This window comes from Phoca vitulina, unplaced genomic scaffold (genome assembly GCF_004348235.1).
Source record: "Phoca vitulina isolate PV1807 unplaced genomic scaffold, GSC_HSeal_1.0 scaffold29, whole genome shotgun sequence".
Taxonomy (NCBI): Eukaryota; Metazoa; Chordata; class Mammalia; order Carnivora; family Phocidae; genus Phoca; species Phoca vitulina.
In genome coordinates this window covers 19327789-19349159 of record NW_022589732.1, presented here as the reverse complement: position 1 = coordinate 19349159, position 21371 = coordinate 19327789, and the positions used below count along the sequence as shown (strand labels likewise).

Below are 21371 nucleotides of genomic sequence, written 5' to 3'. Positions count from 1 at the left end.
AGTGGAGTCAACAGGGATCCTCTGCCCCCAGCAGATGAAGACTGAAGGGGGCACTTGGGAAGCAGCAGAGACAAGAGAAATCCTGCCTGGGTCCCTGCCCTTCCTCAAGCCGGGCAGCTCACCTTTACCCTCATAACCGATTCTGCACCTCTGTTTCCCTTAAACCCCTCAAGAGTGTTTCTGTCATTTGCTCACACAGAGTCCTAAATGAAGGAGGATGATACCACCCGAGGCCTCTGCCCCTGTTCCTATCACCGTGTCACCACCAGCTCTACCACCCCGCTGCCACCATGCTGTTAAGATGGACTCAGATGCCCCCAATGATGAATGACACCTGTTTTGCCTCTTGGGGAGTCACCAGAAGTCACCCTTTCTACAGCACTTGGACCCCAACCCGAGAGGATCCAGGAACCACACTGACAACGGCAGCTAATGAACGGATTCAGCCCCACCGTGCAGTCCAGGCCTTTCCCTGGCCTGTGTGTCCATGTGAGCAAAGGAACACACACACAAACACAAACATGTACACACCTTGATGGCTTCCTTTATTTCATAAACATCGAAGAGGACCGGGGTCTTCATGAGAGCCAAGATTGTCTTCTCAAAGTTTCCTGACAGTTCAGATTTCAGATCTTTGATCAAATCCTGATCGAATATTCAAACAGACAAACAAACCTATTTTGAGAATGCACACGAGGTGACTAATAGGGACAACATCCCAGATCTGAGGACCAGCAGCATCTGCATCAGCCAGGGCCTGGCAGAAAAGCCAAATCTCAGCCAGCCCAGACCTGCAGAGCTGGAGCTTGCAATTCAATCAGCTTCCCAGGGGACCCACATTCAAGCTGGAGAAGCACTGGGCCAGAAAACCAGTCTATTCAACTTACCCAGTGTTTACCTAAGATTCAAAAGCCCAGAACTTCAAAATACATCCCCATGCGTTTGTGCAGAACTGCAAGCCTTTTCCTTCAAAGCTCCTCTCCCAGCTACACCTCCTAGGGTGGTCGTGAAGAGGGCAGGGATTAGCAGCCTGGGTCCCCAGGAGGAAAAACCGGCCCAGTGGGAGCTAAAGGGAAATAACCTGTCCATGGTCTCTGCGAGTCATGGCAGAGCCAGGGCTAGAACCCAGATCTCTGGGTGCCTCTCATCAAACCTCAGTGCCCTGTGGACTTTTGGATTTCCCCCTCGCAGCATCCTTCTGTTCTAGAAGATGCCATCAGCTGAGAGGTCACTGCTGGGTGGGCAGCAGAAAATGCCCTAATAGGCCTTACTGCCCGCCCACCCAGGAGATCTAGGCTCACCTGGCACCAAAGAAAAGCAGGGGTGAGTGGGGCTGTGCTAGAGGCTATGCCTCAGTTCAGTGGGGACCAGGCCTCCCTTCCCTGCCACCCCTCCCCCACTCACCTTCCCATAAGCAGTCTTGAAGGACAGGAGGATCTGCTGCCGCTGCTTGTTGGAGCGACTCCCCAGGCAGTTGATGATGGCCTGCTCGTCGGTCCCTGGGGGAAGAAGAGGTGGATGTGGGCAGGGCTGGGGTCATGGGGATGCTCTGCACTGGAGACTTCCCTGGCCTGGGCTCTTCCATTCTCCTGGGCATCCCAACTGCACCCCCACATCTACCTCCTCTTCCACCACCACCACAGGGACCAGGTTCCCTCCTCCCAGCAACCCCGCACGGAGCTGGCGAGTCAGGGGGGCAGTTGGGACCCGAGCCACCCGGGGTTCCTCACCAAAGCCTTTCATAGCTTTCCGCAGGACCTCGGCATCTCGCAAGGGGTCAAAACCAGGAGCATCTGTGATGGTGCCTCGGTTTCCAAACTGCTCGGACAAACAGACTCACGTAAGATGTTGTATCCCCCAAATGCAAGACTTCCCCGCCCCAGACTCTGAAAGTGACCTTTTTACTACAAGTTGGGGTACCGGAAGGAGCCCGTAATCAGTAACTGAGTGAGCCTACTGTGATCATTAGATATCCTCATGTCCTGGTGCTGAGGCTTCTGCCTGGCTCCCGTGGCTAGAAGCCCGTCTCTAGCTGAGTCCTGATGCTAAAATCCGCCTTATGCCCAGGTCCTCCAGGACGGGGCCCGGGTTCCTGATGGGGGGGCAGCCCTGGGAAGCTCACTGCCATAGCACATGTGAGCACGTATTAGGGCCCTCCTGACAGGGTCTGGGTAGTCCATGGAGCACCTCGGTGCAAACGAGAGAAAGACGTTCCCTGCAGAAATGCCGGTGTCCGCCCTTACCATGGTACACACTGCCTCCCTACCTCCCGGACTCTGCTTTTCCTAGCACTGTTCTCTAGGCTCTCAGACCTGCTTGCCGGCCGGACCCCTTCCTGAGTGACAGCTGCACCCCCAGCAAACAAATCTTCCTGCCTAAGTGGTCTCCTGGCGGCTTACCTTCTGGGGCTGGTGCACTACCGGTTTTAACAGGGTTAAGAAGAGAAGCGCGGAGAAGGGATGAGGGGGAAGGCAGAGGGAAGATGGAGACTAGGGCAGGGGTAGGGGAGTGTGGGGGCAGGGAAGAGAGGGACCCTCCGTCTAATAATAGTAGTCGAGCACATACCACCAGCCCTGTGCTTGGCTGGTTTGGCCACGTAACCATGACAATGAATTCTAGGCACTGCAAACACGAAATGCTCTCCAAAATGAGCCAAGAGCAGCCCCGGAGGAACTGCCAACAATCTTCCCTAGCCAAAGGAGGTTTTAAGAACCCTCTAAGACCAGCCTGAGAGGCACCTCGGGGGACTGAAGACTAAGCCCCATTGGGCACAAGGCTTGAGGCCAGGGGCCCAGACAGTTCCTACAAAGCACAGAGCCCAGGCAGTAAATGACACAGGAGGAATGATGAGTACCCTGGGATGTTCAGATCCAACTCGCACACAGAACATCTAACCAAGCTGCGAGAAACAGGGCAGCTCCCCAAGGTCTTTAAGAATACAAACTGGGGGTGGGGAGTGTGAGAGAAAACAACACCGTTAAAACAAGAAGCTATAGATGGAGGACAGAGCCCTTCTCCATCCGCTGCACCCTCCCTGGCCTAGCTGGCAGAGGACACTGGGCCACGAGCCTCAGGCCTCTGGCACCCAAGCCTGGACAAAGGGCAACGGGACGGGCACTCACCTGGGCTGGAGGCACAGCAGGGGTGACGGTCCCAGACCCCAGGTATCCTGGGTAGCTTGGCACTGGCTGCTGCTGCCCAGGAGGTGGCATGGGCGTCTGCCCAGGGTAGGTCATCGGCGGCTGTCCGGGGTAGGGCCCTGGGGGCTGCTGGCCAGGGGGCGGCATGGGCTGGCCTGGCACAGGGGCCCCTGGGTAGGGCGGATATGAAGGCATCCCGGAGGGCGGGTTTCCTCCAGGGGGCGGATACATTCCATATGGTGGAACAGGCTGCTGGGCAGAAGGGGGCTGCCCAAAACCCCCAGGTGGAATGGGAGGGTAACCACCCCCGGGGGCCCCAGGGTACAAGTTTGGCACGTTGGCTCCTCCGAATGTCCCAGACATGTTGGACGCCTGAAAAGTCCACAAAGCAAGCATAAGATGAACGGCCCCCCGAGGAGGATGGCCACACCCTGTCCATCCATCCTTCCCTGGCCTGAGCCCGGCAGCGCTCAGAGCTCAGAGTCCGAGCACCCCTGGCTTCTCAGCGAGGCCCAGCCTGACCACCCAACTTGAAACTACTGTCCCCCATCCCCTCTACCTGTCCTCCTGAGCCCTTTATCTGCTCTTATTTACTCTAACACCACACAGTTTACTTATGGTGACCGTCTGTCATCCCAGGAGCTTCAGGGCTGAGATTTCTGTGTGTTGTATTCACATAACCCCGGTGCCTAGAACAAGCCTGGCACAAATGAGACTGCGCATGGCTGCATGGTTGACACTGAGCAAGCATTTGCTTCTAGACTATAAAATACATTCTTCTACAAACCAATTAACAAGTAAAAGTAGCATGTCTGCCTATGCTACCAGGCACCCGCAGCCAGGCTGGGGCCGAACAGTCACCCACACGTACACCGCACACACACATGCACGCGCACATACGCTCACCTCCCTCCTGGCCCTACACTGCGCTCACACAAAAGGCGCTCAATACATATTGTGTGAAGGCACCGCCCCCATCCAATTCAGAGCTGAAAGGGACCTGAGAGACCGGGCAACCCAATGCATGCCCCTTCCCTCCATTTCACAGATGGGAAATCGAGATGCAGAGGACAGTGAGCGGAGAGAGCCCCAGCGAAAACCCTTCGCTCGAAGACGCAGCTCAATACTCGGTGTCCACAGGGAGGCACACACACACGACACCTGTGAAGCCACTCAAGCCATGCAGGTGTGACCCCCAGGGGCAGCCCCAGCAGGAGGGCTGGACTCACCATTCCCGAGAGGTAGTCCTGGTTGAACTGCCCTGCGTAGTTGGCCATGTTATCCAGCCCGATGGGGGGCATGTTGGGCGGGGGGTAGCCAGCACCTCCCCAGGCACCGCCACCTGAAAGCAACACTAAGCCCTTGAGCGGCTGCCGGCACTCCCCACAGGGCAAGGCAGAGCATCAACCTCTCAGGCGGTCAGGACGGGGGGCCAAAGCAGGGCCTGGCGGAGAGCACTCCAGACCCCACAGAAACACTCAGGCAAGAAAGCTGAACCCAATCCCGCTGCCGGAGGAAGAGAAAAGAGGGACCTTCCCCTCCTTCCAGGTAGGAAGGTGGGGATCAGCAAACCCTCCCAAGAGTGTTTGGGATTAAGGAGGTAGGAGGGCCAAGGACCAAGGACAGAACTGCCCTCCTGGGCTCACCATCATGGAAAGGAAACACAGACATAAAAACAGATGATTCGGGGTCACTGTGCTTAGGCCATGACAGCCGTGAGCTCAGAGAGCACCAAGAACCCACAGTGAGGGGACAGCATGGCAGGGAAGGGTGGGTGTCCTGCCGACTGGGTTATTTGCAGTGACAAACAAGTCTGTGAAGGGAGGGAGAGCAGGGTGGAAGGAGACAGGGCTGGGTCTTGCAACACAGACACCCATCCCTACAAGGGGGGGCAGTTGGGGAAGAGCGGTAAAAAGCCCCAGCTCTGAACCCAGAGGGACCAGGTGTGTGCCCTGGGGTGGGGCCCTCAGCCCCTCTAGTTCAACCTCCTCAGCCGACACGTGGGGATGATGATTAGTTTGCCTCAAACTTCCTGGATGAGGACGAAGACCTAAAGCCTGTGCGGGGACTCCCAGGCCACGGCCAGCACTGGGACAAGGGGCTCCCAGGCCACAGCCAGCCTCGTCATGTGGGCTGCTGGCCTGTTAGGTGCCTTTCTGACCAGGGCAGTGAGCAGGCCCCGAGGGCCTCGAGTTTAGCTTTTCCGATCCAGGGCTCCGGGCCACTGAGGACGGCGTGCTCAGAGGAGCTCAGAAAGGGTAAGGGACTTGCAGATCAGGAATCCCCAGCCCGCTCCCTCTCTGCTGCTCCGTGTGGTGAAGGTGGCGGTGGTAGGACACAATGGCAGCATTCCTACCGGGCAGAAGACTAACCATGAGGCCGGCACTGGCACACCTGGGCCGGGCCTCGTTCGGTGGGAAACGGCCCCGCTCAACCCGATACGCCACGTGACGGTGGCCGAGCCACCTCCCTGCTCCCGATCTGTTCTCCGCCTGTTGAATGGCAGGGTGGGCACAGATGGCCTGCAGGGTCATGGGTGCTCAGACTCAAGGACCTCTGCTCTGGGGAAGTGAACGTGCCTGCTGGCCTTATGGGGCAAGGGGCGGCACGGCTCAGGCAACCTCGGGGTGACTAGCCTGGAATGATCCCATCTGCTCCCCTACCATGGGGACCCAGTCTCATTTCAGGAACCTGGGAAGGGCCAGGGCCAGTGGAGCTGATGTGTTTGTGAAGGGATGTGGTGTAGGTGGGGCTGGGTTCTGACGGCCTGGCCTCGGGTACAGCCCCAGTGCTGTCAGCCCACAGCTTCTGGAGGTGCAGCAGGGACATCTGACCCTTAGCGACTGCCCCCACTTCCTCTCCTGGCAGGGGGCCCTGCTGCTGAGCGGGGGGCAATTGTCACCGAACGGTGCTTCGGAGGACACGGAGCCAGGGGCTCTACTGGGCTATCTCACTAGTTTCAGGGACAACCCAGTGAAGGAGAGATACGGGACACCACGTGCAAAGGAGAAAACAGAGTCCCAGAGAAAAGAAGGCGTTTGCCTGCTGCTATCAGCTAATAAAGCAAGAAACTGGGTCCTGGCCTCGTCCTGGCTTTCCAGAAGGGCTTCAAATCCAGGCCTTTCTGGGCCCCTGGGTCCAGGATTTTCTCCAGCCCCTCCCCATCCTGGCTGCGCCCTTGGGGTAGAGAGGAGATGACTGGAAAGCACTGTTACTCTCTCCCTGTCCGCACTTGGACATTGAGCTGAGAGCGCATTCCCTCCCCTGCCCGCCCCAGACATTCTTACCTGGTGCGGCTGGGGGGTAGCCGCCTGCGGGCGGGGGATAACCTGGGTAGCTCATGGTTCAATCTGAAAGGGAAGAGGAAAGCAAGCGTCCTCAGGCTCTGCCGGGAGCACCCACCGGCCTTGCTGAGCCCAGCAACTGCCACAGGCCAGGCGCCTGCAGGAGGAAGGCTGCATCAGGCCTGACTTGGGCCAACCCAATTTACCTTCCACCTGCTGGGCCCCCAGCTAGAAAGGGCGACCAGCGGCAAGCCCGCACCTGTGCCCACACACACCACGACAGGGCTCACCACACGTGAGTGGCGACGTTTCCCCGCAAACCCCTTTCCCCCACGCTTCACTCCCACCTCTACTGACACGGGACGCTGAGCGTGTGGAGCTGTTCTCTAACCTCAGAGGCGAGCCGGCACTGCCTCGTTCTCAGGGGCTCGGGTCTATTTGTCTTTATTTTCCAGTGTCTTCATCACCATCCAGCCAGAGCCCCTGTCCCCTGTGCCCAGCCTACAGACCCCAAGCTATCCATGGTGGCCTCCAACATGGATCTGCCCCAAGCTACATTTTTCATTCTCCAACCTCTGGTTCATCAGGCATGGGAGCACGGCATGAAATCCTCACTGCTAGAGACAAGAGACCTCAGGAGGGCTCATGTGATCCAGGATCTGGAATGAGGGCAAGTGAGGCAGTTGGAGCTCAGAAAGGGTAAGTGACTTGCAGATCAGGAGTAGGGAAGGAGAAAGGCCTGGAACCCAGGGCTCTTGCCCGTTGGCCCTGGGTGGGACAGCTGCTCTCACAAAGTCCCTCCATATACAGACCCCTCTGCCATGCCCTACCCACTTAAACTGCCCAGGAGGGACCCAGATCTGCTGCGACCCGAGCCACTCAGACTGTCGTGCAACCTACTTCCTCCTGCTCGCCAGTGGCTGCTGCATTTGCAGAGGTGTCCAGGGACAGGTAAGGGTGTCAGGGGCCTGCAGGCCCCCTCCACCATCACACCTGCTGACCCCAGGTGACCTGCTCCCCCCTGCACATCGGGCCCCAACCTAGTTCTCAAACTGCAATATGTGCATCAGAACCGCCCCAAGGGCTTGTTAAACACACGTAGCTGAGCTCCACTGCAGAACCAGAATCTGCATTTCTAACTAATTCCCAGGTGATGCTGCTGGTGCAGGGATCCCACTTTGAGAACCACTGCTCTAGATGCCATCATTCACCTACAGGATTCTAGGGGCCCTTCAGAGCTACACTGGAGATCTGCGCATGGTGTTTGCAAGGAGGCTGAAGGGCTTCCTTAGGTGCCACCGGTCCCTACGGGGCCCATAGGGATGATGGGCGTAGGGATGTGTTTTGGTCAGTGCGTCCAGAGGGGACTGTAGGCAGAGCTGCTAAAGGCCAGATGGTGGCCTAGTGACCTTGGAGAGAGCTAGGACTGGCCACCTGCAGCGTGGGCCGAAGACCCTTTCCCTTGCGCACCGCGGTGAGGCTGCTAAGGGCCCCCGTGGTGGTGCCCTCGCTCTGACTCCTCTCCCTGTGGCTGGCTGAGCCGTCAGCCCAAAGCCCTCCCGGGTCCTGCCCTCAGCCTGACCCTCCTGCCGGAATCCTCAGACCCTGCTGATGAGGAGAGCCTGGAAATCCGAATGATGGATGGGCCAGGAACCTTCTGCTGGAAGAAAGAGGAAGCGCCCTGCACGAGGCCAGCATGAGTGGCAGTCGTGTCCCTGACACCCTTCTCCTCTGGAAATCACCATTAAGCAGAAGCTTTGGGCACCAAAGACCCCTCGCTACCCTTCACCTCTCCTCCCAGAGGAATGAGGCCAAAAGGCCCCACCCATGGCCAGAGTGGGGGAAAAAACAAGCCAAAAGCTGGGTACTACCCTGTTCCATCATCAAAATAAATCTCAGCCAGACCAGAGATTTAAATATAAGACATAAAATTAAAGTTCTGCACAATAAGAAATAAGGAAAACAACAGAAAGACAAGAGAAATAACAAATTCAAGGAAAATGTTTTGCAATTAAAAAAAAAAAAAAAACCAACCCAGTGACCAGTAGAGAAACTCAAATGATATAAACAAGCAGTTATAGAAAAGGAACGGAAGGTTTAACCCACACTAAGATGCTAGAGTCGCCAATTACAAACCCAGAGATGTCAACATGTAAAATGACCCGCTCTGAACCAGAAACTCAGCTTCTGGAAATTTATTTCCCGGGCACACTTATGCCTGTGTGAAGGGACAGGGACGTGGATTGTACTGGGGCATTCTGTGATAACAAACCTCTAACTATGCATTCGCAGCAGGCTGGTGAAGTGAATCTGAACAGATCCGTACAATGAACACTCTGTAGCTATTTTTATAATTAGCCAGTTCTATATATGGGCATATGAAATGATCATCATTCTTGATCAAGGTATAAACTGTGTATTTACTAAGCTAACATTTTTTTAAAAGAAGCTGTAAACAGACGAACTTGGTGGGGTATGGGCACGCGCGCGCACGCGCACACACACACACACACACACACACACACACACACACACACACCATCCCTGGAATGATAAACAAGAAACTCAGTGACACTGGTTGTCTTTGGAAGGGAAAACTGGGGATAGACATGAAGCTTACTGTTTATATTTGCATTTTTTGGCCACATGCATGTACTGCCTGTTAAAAAAACAGCTTTAAAAAAGGTCCATTCAGGTGGCAATTTCTTGAGCTCACTTGAGGCCAGGGCTGTTCTTCCAAGATTTGAATACCTCACACAGGCTCTGTTCAGCTGCAGGCAGCCCGGCCTGGAACCTGGGGTTAGCACTACTGCATTTATTTATGCACCACGGGACTCAGACCCAGAGGGTCCACTCGCGTTTCCCTGCCCGGGGCAGGACCACAGGGCAGCCTCAGGCTGCTCTCAGGGTGATGGCACGCATCCCCAGGAGGGCTTCGCAGACTGCCCAGCAGGAGTCAAAAGCTGTCCCTTGGCAGTGAGCCCCCTGGGTCTTCCCCTCCCCCCAAGAGACCACCCCCAGTCTGGCCCTCCCCGGAGAGCAGCCTCATCTCCCTACCACCTCCTCTGTGCAGTACCATTCCCTTCTCTGTCTTGGAGCTCTCTTCAGAACCCAAGGCCTCAGCTGTGGTCCCCTAAGAGCACAGGGCAGGGCTGGACCACCACCTCCCTCCTCCCCGCCTCCCTGGGTTGGGACACGGAGTGTTCTGGACAAGCAGCCCTGGTGCAGATCCTGTCCAACTCCTCCCTCGCATTCTGCCTGCTGCTCAGCCCGCTGAGGTGTCCGGACATTCCTACGTCAAACATCTTAGTGCCCAGCTTTGTTCGGTAAGCATTCGGTAAAGACATTTGCTTTCTTCCAAGTAACTGGTAGGAAAAGAGCCAAGGACAACAGTCCTGAACTGTCACGGCCAACCACGCCCCAGCCCGACAGCGGCAGGTGCAGCCACGCAGCCGGCACTCGGGCCCCTAACTCTACCCCGACGACGCCACACACGTTTCCCCATCAACTCCACGACGGTGTACAGAGGGCCCGTGTCAGATGAGGATTCGAACACACGGCCCATGCCTAGAGCCCCCCGGTTTACCTGCCTAGTAACGCCCAGGACAGCCATGGCAGCTGGATGACCTGGGGTGCCCTCGGGGTGCACCATCCCTGCCCCCAGTGCCTAACCAACTCAGAGACTGCGGGGATTCGGCTCTCCGACTCACAATGTCTACCTGCTTTCCCCTTTCTCAACATTAAGAAATCTGCTTATCGTCCAGTCTTCGCGTACCTTCAGCCACCAGGAGGGCCTGCTGTACGGGGTGAAGTCGTTCCTGGCACCATCCCCACTCGGAGGTGAGCTCAAGTAGGCTTCTAGGGGCTCCGCACCTTGCTCTCCCCTCCCCGCTGCCTGCCCGGCACTCGCTCTCCACCACAGAGGAGAACAGTGAGTTACAATCCAGCAGATCTGCTCTCTCTTTGGTGTCCACAGGTATCATGACACCTTCCGCACTGACCAAGGCTCTCCTCCTGTCCGTCAGCAGTTCTGGCAGGCCGGGGTATTTCGCCCATTCTGCGGACACTCTGGTCCGGACACTGACACGGGGACTCACCGGAGAGAGCGTATTCCACACGGCAGGCAGCTGGCCTCTTTAGGGATTGTTCCAATTCTTAGAAACCAGCCTCTGGGGCACTTCCAGCCTCCAGTCCTGCCATTCCGGGTACTGTGTGGCACAAACACCACCCTTGCTTCCCCACTAGGGCCATCCCCCTGCCACTAGGCACTCGATTTCATCCAGCTGTGGCCCTCTGGCTTCTCAAATTTCAGTCTGCAAAACAATCACCTATGGGTCTTGTTAAACCTCAGACTGCTGGTTACCTTCCCCACAGTCTCGGAATCGGTAGGTTTGGGACAGGCCCCCAAATCTGCATTTCCCACACACTTCCCGGTGGCACTGATGCTACTTGACTATGGACCACACTTTGGGTGGCACTGCTTCATCACGCGTCAGAATCACCTGGACAGCTTGCTGAAAATGCCTATGCCTTGGCCCCAGTCATTCTGGGCCCTTCAACCTGGGCTGGGCCAAGGACTCTGAAATTTAAACAAGCACCCCTTCCCCACCCCCAGCAATTCTGATGTAACTGATTCTGTGCTCCACACTCCAGGAAACACTCCTTTCTTGTAGGTACTGGGACACTTTCTTGCTTATATTATCCAGCCTTTATTCCCAGTAGTCAGCTCTGAGGACAAGCACCAAGACCTGGGCATCCCGGGATCCCATCAGAACCAAGCCTCAGAGTACCAGGTGAATGTTGAAAGTATATGGCAGCTATACAGGGGACTTCTCAAGGACTGGGAAAAGGGCCTGTTTCTTCAAGCTGTGTATACATCGGCAAGTATAACTGTTAAATTTCAAGGGCTCCACGAGCGGGCAGTAGCCAGAGTCCTCAAACACAGGAATCTAGAAATGCTGTGTTGGCAGAAGAGGCAGAATCATCCAGAACAAGAAGAACCTTACTCCTCCCACTCACTCATCCCCCTGCCATAACGGAGAGCCCTGTCGTTTCCCCACCTCAACCAGGGAAGATGGAGACGGGGGCCTCCAGGAAGGCTGGGCTCTGCACACCTCCTGGAGTCCAGCCTGACTTCCAGCACATGAAAGGGAAAGGATGGGTGGGTGGTGGCAGTGCTATGCCTGGCACAAGGATACAGAAGTATCCTTCCCAGAGGGCTGGTGCGGGACCCAGAGCGTGCAGCAGGCCGAAGCTGAGCGGAGGCTGAGGCCTGGAAGCATCACCCCTGAGACCTCCCGCCCCTCCATGCCCAGCAGCAAACCAAGCAGGCCCAGGACTAGAGTGGGGGCTATTGTGGGATGACCCCTCCACTGGCCTTCCCCAGCCTCGGGGCTGTGGAGTATTCATTTGTGTATTCATCCTTTAATATTAAGACCTCAATCTGTTTTGATGCAAGAATTTAAATATAGAGTTTAAGTCATGCAGCTCAGATGATTCTCTGGTGATACATTTTAAAAATAAAAAGAACACAAGCCACCAACTGGGAGAAAAAGTTTACAAAAGACACATCTGATCAAGAACTGTTATTCAAAATATAGAAAAGAACTCTTAAAAACTCAACAGTAAGAAAAAAATCTGATTTAAAAAATGGGCAAAAGACCTGCACACTTCACTGAAGAAGACACACAGATGGCTTCTGAGCACATGAAAGATGCTCCCCATCAGACATCATTAGGGAGTTGCAAATAAAACAACAAGATACCACGGCACACTTAGCAGAATGCCCAAAGTCCCAACCAGTGATAATACCAAATGCTGGTGAGGATGCAGTGCAACCAAAACTCTCACTCACTGCTGGTGGGAACGCAAAATGGTACAGACCCTCTGGAAGACAGTCTGGCGGTTTCTTACAAAACTAAACACATTCTGGGGCACCTGGGTGGCTCAGTCGTTAAGCGTCTGCCTTCGGCTCAGGTCACGATCTCAGGGTCCTGGGATCGAGCCCCGAGTCAGGCTCCCTGCTCGGCGGGAAGCCTACTTCTCCCTCTCCCACTCCCCCTGCTTGTGTTCCCTCTCTCGCTGTCTCTCTCTCTGTCAAATAAATAAATAAAATCTTTAAAAAAAAAAAAAATCTAAACACATTCTTACCATATGATCCAGCAGTCCTTGGTATTAACCCCAGTGAGCTGGAAACTTGTCCACGCAAAAACCTACACACAGATGTTTATAGCACCTTTATTCATAAAGGTCAAAATTTGAAAGCAACCAAGAAGTCCTTAAGTAGGTGAATGGATAAGTGCCCAGATGAGGAAATATTATTCAGTGTTAGAAAGAAGTACACTATCAATCCATGAAAAGACATGCAGGGATATGACATGCAAATGAGAAAAGGCTACATACTGCATGATTCCAACTCTCAACAGTCTGGAAAAGGTAAAACTAGTCATTGGTAAAACGATCAGTGGTTTCCAGGAACTACAGAGGAGGGAGGGATGAATAGGCAAAGCACAGAGGATTTTTTTAGGCCAGTGAAACTATTCTGTATGGTATTAAAATGGTGGGTACAGGGCGCCTGGGTGGCTCAGTTGGTTAAGCGGCTGCCTTCGGCTCAGGTCATGATCCTGGAGTCCCGGGATCGAGTCCCGCATCGGGCTCCCTGCTTGGCAGGGAGTCTGCTTCTCCCTCTGACCCTCCTCCTTCTCATGCTCTGTGTCTCTCATTCTCTCTCTCTCTCAAATAAATAAATAAAATCTTTAAAAAAAAATAAAAATAAATAAAATAAAAATAAAATGGTGGGTACAGTAGTCAAAACCATGGAACATACAACACCAGAAGTGAACCCTAAGGTCAACTATGAACTCCGGATGTGTCCCTGTAGATTCTTCAATTGCCACAAATGTACCCCTCTGGTAGGGGTGTTGATGAGGGATATTGATGGTGTTCATAGTAATGTACTTGGCACTCCATTTTGCTGTGACCCTGAAACTGCTCTAAAAAAATAAATTACATTTAAAACTAAAAATTTTAAAAAATAGAATAAAAGAATAAAATAAAAAGATTAGAACACACTGCAGGGAAATTCAAATACAATCAGAAAGGCACAAAGTGAAAACCAAAGGTCTAACCCTCTACCCAAAGGTCACCACTGAGCAGTTTCTAATGTGTAATTCAAGACCCCCCCCCAAACACACACATAAATGCATGTGCATGTGTGTGTATCTATGGTTTATGTTTGTTCACATGTGTATACAACTGTTTTAAAGAAAGAGATTTATTTGCTTATTTGCAAACTCTCCTCACTCCAGTACCAGGCTAGGTTTGGGCAGACTCAGGGGTAATTAATGGTACACATTCCTACCTGGCATTGCTCCTGGCACTGTTTGGGGAGATGAAGAGTTAGCCCGCCCTCAGCCAGTCTGAGCAGCTCCTGGCCTCCATACACTGCCCTGGGAGTGGTGGGCATTCCTCCCCGGATCACTGGGCTGGATAAAAGGAGGCAATGACCCAGACAGGTTGCGAATGAGGCCCAAAGCAAGACAGAAACATCTACTTAAAGTAATCCACTTCCTTGGGGCACCTGGATGGCTGAGTTGGTTAAACCTCCAACTCTTGATTTCAACTCAGGTCATGATCTCAGGGTCATGAGATGGAGCCCCACGTCCAGCTCCATGCTGGGCACAGAGCCTGCTTAAGATTCTCTCTCCATCTGCCCCTCTCTCTCTCTCGAAAAAAAAAGGTAATCCACTTCTAAGAATCTCCTATAGAAAAGGATCCCAACCAATGACCTGGAGCCGGGTCCCTATCTCCCCAGACCTTGCTATCCCATGGGTGTGAAGGGGGGGTGGGAGGGGGCTTTCCCCATGTCCTTCCTTTTGTATTTTAGGACTCCTAAAGGGGACACCTCTTTAGGTTTTTACCCCAATCCCAGGTTTACAGACTCCCAAAATGTTCCCATCGGAAAGGACCTTGAAGGTTGTCTAATTTTCAACCCCCTTAGTTTTGCAGCTAAAATACACCAGGGACACTGTTTACTCAAGCCCCACACACACTAGGGAGAACGTCATGGTAGAACTCTGCTTGCCGCCTGCTTTCTCCTAACAGAGCCACGCTGCAAAACCACCTGAGCTAGGCTGCTTGTCTGGTGGTCCCAGCCGGTCCCACCACAGGTGACCTACCGTAAGACCCCTCCTCCCAGGGCAGAAGGAAGTGCAGTAAATATGCTTCGAACCAGGGTTTGCCAAGGCCATTCCTCATGGCCAGGAGGTTCCAGAGATCCTCAGGTGCCTAGGCTCACGCCTCTTCCCTGTCCCCACACCTACAGGGCAGGAGGGAAGCCAGGCATAGCCAGAGTTCTGCCACATACAGTCACTCGGAGCTGGCTCAGCAATAACCTGGACCCCCATCCCCAGCTCAACCTTGGCAAGCAGAAACAAGCAGCTTGATGTACAGCTCAGTGCTTCCTGAACTGTGTTCTCGGACATCAGCTTAACATCTTGCAAGTTGAGAATTTAGAGGGATGCAATTTAAAAGGATAGAGAGATTAGTTGTCCAAAAACTTTGGAAAATGCTGCCTACTACATCCCCTCCCCAAAGTGCCAATTCGTAATAGCATGGTAAAGGCTCTGAGAAGTCCTGTAACAAAGGAGCCCGCTTAACTTTATCCCCAAATTTCTCCAGCTTATTAGGCAATCATAACAATAGTTAACATTTATTGAATATGAAAACTTTACTAGGTGCTAGGCACTTTGTTAAGTGCTTTACATGGAATTCAACCTTACAACAACTCTATAAAACAAACACTAAGATTATGATCCCCTATTAGAGATAAGGAAACTGAGGTATGGAGAGATTATGGAACTCACCCAAGGTTACAGGTAGTAAATGAGCCAAGATTCACACCCAGGCAGCCAGGCTCCAAACTCCAGGACTTCCACCCCTATGCTATACTCTACTTCCTCATGGAGCTCACTGGCCCCAGAAACTAGTATCTCAGAAACTGAAAAACACCGGTGATGGAATAGCCTGGGATTAGGAATCAGGACATCAGGCCTCACTGTGACCCCAGGTACTTCATCAAAGGCAGGATAGGGTGGTAGGAAGAACATGAACTCTGAAGCCAGACAGCACAGGTTCAAATCCCAGTCCTGCTCTCTACTAGGTGTGTGACCTAACCTTTCTGGGCCTCAGTTTTCCACATGTGTAAAATGGGGATAGTAATAGTTAAATATCAAATATGTTCTCCTGATATCACTTAACCTTTCATGATATCCGTTTCTCCAGTATAGAATAGCAAACAGGACTAGAGGGCCATTTGCTAATACTCGGGATGAGAAACATGGGGGCAGTGCAGGGAGAGGATGTGGAGTCGGGGAGTAACACCAGAGGTGGGGGCAGAGGGTGTGACGAGGGGAAGCCAGCCCCCCACCAGCTCATTCTCCCACACCACACCCAGCCCTGGAGCAGTAGGTCTTGGGAGCAGCTGTGGTGGATGCTCCCATCTCCCCAAGGGGCAGTCCAAGGGGGAGTCCACCTACAGGGAACTGGCGAAGTTTTCTTTCTTTCCCTTCTGCATGCCTGGGTGCCCGGGGGCCCGGTCCAAGCCCCAGGAATGGTAGGGGCCAGGGAAGCCGAGGCAAGAAGCGGATGTGGCAGTGGGAGGCCGGGTGCGCAGCGAGAAGCACCTCTGAAAAGGCCTCTTGGAGAAGAAACTGCCCGCGAGGAGGGATCCGGAGAAGCAGCCCCCTCGTCCCTGCACAAAGCTCCAGCCTGCAGGCACCCAGGCACCTGCTGTCCGCACTTCTATGGGGAGGAGCGAGGCAAGAGTGACCACTTTCACACACCAGTCTGTGCTCGTGGGTCTCCCTCCCACCCCTCCACAGCACAGCTCTCCCACAAACCTGGCTCCTTCCTGTTCACAGGAGGGTTCCCCCAACACCACACAAAACCGGCTTCCGGAAGGGCCAGAACTTAGTCAAAGGCCAATCCCAATTTGGGATTTCTGAGCAATGGAAAATGAAGGTGAACCCATACATGGTGTCAACATCGGCTCACACCCAAGCCCAAAACGTGACGAGGCCTCAGGCCTCGGTCCTTGCAGATGCCAAGGTTCTTGTGACAGACACAGTGGCAGTGACAAGTCCAAGTTGTGGTCAGGCCCTAAGGAAACACCCCCCACCCCAAAAAGGGAAATTGTGGGTTGTGTTTCCAAGTGCAGTGCAGGCCGAGGAGAGAGGTCTGTGTCTGTGTTTCACCACTTCCGCCTGGGGGAGACTGCTCCCAGTGACACCTTGGCAGAAGGGGCTTCTCCCAGGACCACCTGAGAAGCGAAGCAGGAGGGGCCGGCAGATGTTAACCAGTGCCGGGGGTGCCTGAGCCCTGTTGGCCGCCCCCTTAGCTCTCAAGTCCCTCCCTTTCCCACCAAGTCCAGCCCAAGCGCCCTTTCTCCAGGATCACCTGGGCCCCCGGGGTGCAGCACCTCCATGCCCTGCAGCGGTCACTGTCTGTACAACACAACTTTCAGTGGCTTGGCCCGGAGGGAACTGGGGGAGCTCCTTCCCTGGACCCCTCCCTCCTCTGGGTGGGGAAAGGGGCAGCCGAGTGGCTCATCTCCGGTCATGCAGTCTAAGCAACACCAACGTCCAACCCCAGATACTCTGTGGGGCCTTCTACCGTCAATGACTCTCTCTCCCACACTCTAAACCTGTTCCCCATCATCACAACAACCCACGCTCCCCCATCAAGAGCCACAAATATCACAGGACAGTCACAGGAAACTTCTCGGCTCTGCTGTATGCATTTTACCCACAGCCCACACAGCTCTGATAGTATCTTCTAACACTGCTGCGGAGGAACTAGGGTGACACACAGGGTTTCAAGTCCAAGGACGATGATTCCAAGTCCAGCTCTACCACTTGCTGGCTCTGTGGTCTTGGACATGTTGCCTGACCTCTTTGAGCCTTCTTTGCTACCTGTAAAATTGGGGAAGACACATCTATCTATCTTACTAAGTGGCTGTAGGATTGGATACACTGATACACACATATAAAGCTACCCCCCATGGAGTGTATCAGCATACAGTAGTAGGTGCTCCGTTAGTTTTAACTTGTTCCCTCAGAAGCATTAGCTTGGAACCTATGGTCTGGGTCCCGGCTCTACCACTTGCTACGTGACCTTCCCGGGGTAACTTTATCTCTCTGAACTTCCATGCTGTCTGCAAAGATATGACCAGCCCACCTCCCTTGGAGTTATATGAGGACTGAATGAAGTAAAAAAAGAAAAGATCTTTGTAAAGTATGGGACAGCTCTCTTAACTCTGTGACCAACTCACACAGCGCTGGTCTCTCCCAAGTGGCCAAAGAGGACAGGCTCTGATGTTTGGAAAGGGTCATTAAAGATCCTGGACATACACCCAAATCGTTCAGTGTCTGGTATCAGGTGTCCAGCCCACATAGTAGGAGTATGCCTCACCAACTGTACGATTATGGGGTGTCTCAGGACAATGCTGAGGAGAAGGGGTGCAGCGGAGGGCTTTTCAAGGCCCGAGATCAGGGCACCATCAGGTTCCTTGATGAGGTCCTTCAAAAATATCCCAGGTGCGCCTAGGGGGCGGAGTCAGTTGAGCATCTGACTCTTAGTTTTGGCTCAGGTCGTGATCTTGGGATCATAGGGTCAAGCCTAGTGTTGGTCTCCATGCTCAGCACGGAGCCTCCTTGGGGTTCTCTCTCCCTCTCCCTCTCAAATAAATTAAAAAAAACTTAAAAAAAAAAAATATCCCAGACAGTCTACACCCTGATCCCCCAGAGTCTATGAACATGTGACTGACATGCCAAAGGGACTTCACAGGTGTGGTGAAGATTGCCAATCTTGAGATGGGGAGGGTCTCCTAGACTATCCAGGTGGGCCCAACCTAATTACATGAGTCCTTTCCTGAGCAGAGACCCCTTCCCGGTTGATTAAGGATGGAAAGAAAAAATGAGGAGGAGAGATCCGAAGCATGAGAGGGATTCCAACCATGGAGGAAGCGGCCACGAGCCAAGGAATGCAGATGGCCTCTAGAAGCTGCAAAAGACGAGGGTGCATTCTCCTCCAGAGCCTCCAGAAAAGATACCACCCCACCCACAAACACCAGGAGATGCGTGAGACAAGAGTGTCAGACAGAAATGTGGTGTGGTAAACAGCTCAGCTGCTGTGGCAAACAGTACGGCGGGTGCACTTACCCGAAAGCAGGGCCCCGAACCTATGGAGACCACAGCTTGCAGCAGCAGTATTTATAAGTGCCCAAAGGTGGAAAGCACCCAAATGTCCATCCAAAGGGATGGATAAACAAAACGCGGTGTAGAACACAGAAGAGAATACTATTCGGCCTTAAAAAGGAAGGAGATTGAAACAGGTGCTACGACAGGACATCGCGCGGAGAAATCAGCCCATCACGGACAGACAAACACTGTGTGATTCCACTCCTGGGAGGTGCTTGGAGCAGCCCAATGCAGATGGAGAGGACTGTGGTGGCGGGGGGTGGGGAGGAGGGGGTTCTGGGGAGCTTCTGTTTCATGGACAGAGCTTGAGTTGGGGAAGATGGAAATGTTCTACAGATGGGTGCTGCTGATGGCTGCACAACAGTGTGAATGTCCTTGGTGCCTTGGAACTACACGCTTTTTTAAAAAATGCTGAAAATGGTAGATTTTATGTTATGTATATTTTACCACCAAAATAAGTTGTGTGATTCTAAGCCACTAAGTCTGTGGTAATTTGTTATGGCAACAACAGAAAACTAACACGGACAGTGATCTCCTTCCTTCCAGATCCTTCTATGGTGTTCTCTCTGAAAAGGCCTCTGCTCTCCTTCTATAAAAGATCCGTGCGCAAGTCTACGTAACCCAGGAGGCTTCCTTTGACAAGGGAAGCAATAAACCACCAAGACCACAAAATCAACTATTCCAACTGAGAAAGGAAGGACCAGGTGCTTGCCTCTCCTGCAGGTCTGGGAATAAAAGCTCAATAAAGCTTTGCTCCCTTGTATTATCCGTCAACACGAATCACCATGGTGAAGCTCGGGGCTGTGAGAGGTTGTGTGTGGCCAGGCCAGACACACCCAGCCAGCAATGCAAATGCTCTGGGGAGGGCAAAGGTTGGCAGTGTAGTCTACACGGGCGGGGCAATCACACCCCAACCCGCCAGGACCACGCAGCTGGAGCACGGGAGCTCACTCAGCCCTAGCAATGTCAGTTCATTCCTACCCACGCCACCTCGGCTCTCATTTCACAAAGGCGGAAACTGACAACCAGAGAGGAGGAAGTGACATGCCCATGTGACACAGGAAGATCCTAGGAGGGCTGGCCCAGGACCCCCCACTTCCTGTCCCCAAAATAAGAGCTCACTGTCCAAAAGACAGGATGCCAACCAGTCACCGCATCTATAGGGGTCGGTCCCAGTTTTGCGGGGCCTGGAGCTCATACGATTTTTGGGGGTCTTCTTTAAGAAAATGAATACACAACATTGCTAGGACTCTGCGAATTCACTGCTAGGACCCTTCCCTGACAAGTGAGGTGGGGGGAGGGGCCTCCTGAAGCTGAAGCTTACATTCCATTATCTTCACAGTAATTCCACTTCAGTGCTCAGACAGGCACCCAGGGCTGGGCTAGGCTACCTGGGGAAAGAAGAGGATAAAACAAAAGTCCTGGCCTGCAGCAGGCTTTCCCTCTGCCTGGGAACATAAATACAATAGAGCAGTTGCAGGAAGTTACCCACAAGGGGTTTAAGAGCCATTCCTAGGAAGAATGGAGATTATGGCAGAGATCAGGAAATGCATTCTTTGGGAGAGGAAGGTGGGAGAAGAGTCTAGAGAACTGGCTTCTCTCTGATGGGTTTTGACCAACCTAAGGCTCTTCTGGGCATCTTTCTCTCTCACTTATTAAATGGGTGAGCCTGCAAGGGGTCCGTGGTTGTGGACTTGTGCTGCCTAAAACCTGGGGCTCCGTGAGGGTTTTGAAGTTCATATTTATTTCCTGGGGGGGAGGGGAGGGGGCTATAAAAGAGCTGGGCCTGACTTAAATTTTTTTTTTAATGGAAAATAGGAGATCTGGCAACACAGGTCCTACATTTCCTTGTGGCAGCACACAGCAGGGAGGCAGTGACTACCCCTTCAGCTAGGTGTGCCTACTTCAGCTGCCCACCGTCCCAAGCTGGGCTCTCCCTGCAGGCACCTGCACGTGTAGTCAAAGGGACAGATGACATCACCCAGGGCCCTGCCAGTTAAGAGGCAACGAGCCATCCGAAAGCCCATAGCCTGTCACAGGTCCTCTCTCACAGTGAATTGGGGGAAGAGGGGTGATGGGGAGGACTAGGATGCAAGGCAGCAGGGAGTGCCTGTTCAAATGGCTTGGGAGAAGCTCAGTCCCTTCAAACCTAGAAGACACGAGAGAGTATCTATTCCAGTACCAACTGGTTAAGGCCCCCCAGCCTCACCTAGAATCCCCAGGAAACCTTTCCTTCAAATAACACTTACCAGCAGCTTCTCTTCTAAGGGTGACAAAGTCTCCGGCCAATCTTTTGCTGCTGGAAGTGGAAAGAGATCCCGAGCCTACAGATCACAGTAGAGAAGATTCTCTTTCAGATCTCAGGCATGGGCTTACCCCTGTGCAGGGGGGATCCTAAGCTCTGCCAAAGGGCCCTGGGCCAAGAGTTACACTGTGCCATGGCAAGAAAATGGCAGGTTCCTGGAGGTGTATGTGTGATGGAAAGAATCACAGGAACTACATGCTTGTGGCTCAGTCAGCGTGTTATCCTGGCACTTTCTATCCTCAGGACTTCTGCTCAGTCAGTTCCCTCTACCCGGTCTGTCTTCCTTGGCTCCTTTATGCCTTCCTTAAGCCTGTGTCAATTTTGGCCTTCCTTTAGCCAAGACAGAGCCCCACCTCCTTCAGGAAGCCCACCGTGATCTCTCCAC

General features: G+C 53.4%; 1 protein-coding gene across 1 annotated transcript in view; it reads right to left on the bottom strand.

Moving 5' to 3' along the window:
* ANXA11 (annexin A11) overlaps positions 1 to 21371 on the bottom strand; it is a 41638-nt gene that overhangs the window by 10549 nt on the left and 9718 nt on the right. Inside the window, exons 2-7 of the mRNA XM_032423636.1 lie at positions 6428 to 6490; positions 4370 to 4482; positions 3123 to 3512; positions 1731 to 1818; positions 1405 to 1499; positions 532 to 645 (exon numbers count right to left, since the gene is read on the bottom strand). Of these exons, the coding sequence (XP_032279527.1) occupies positions 532 to 645; positions 1405 to 1499; positions 1731 to 1818; positions 3123 to 3512; positions 4370 to 4482; positions 6428 to 6482 (855 nt within the window). The 5' untranslated portion in view covers positions 6483 to 6490. The remainder of the gene's footprint in view (positions 1 to 531; positions 646 to 1404; positions 1500 to 1730; positions 1819 to 3122; positions 3513 to 4369; positions 4483 to 6427; positions 6491 to 21371) is intronic.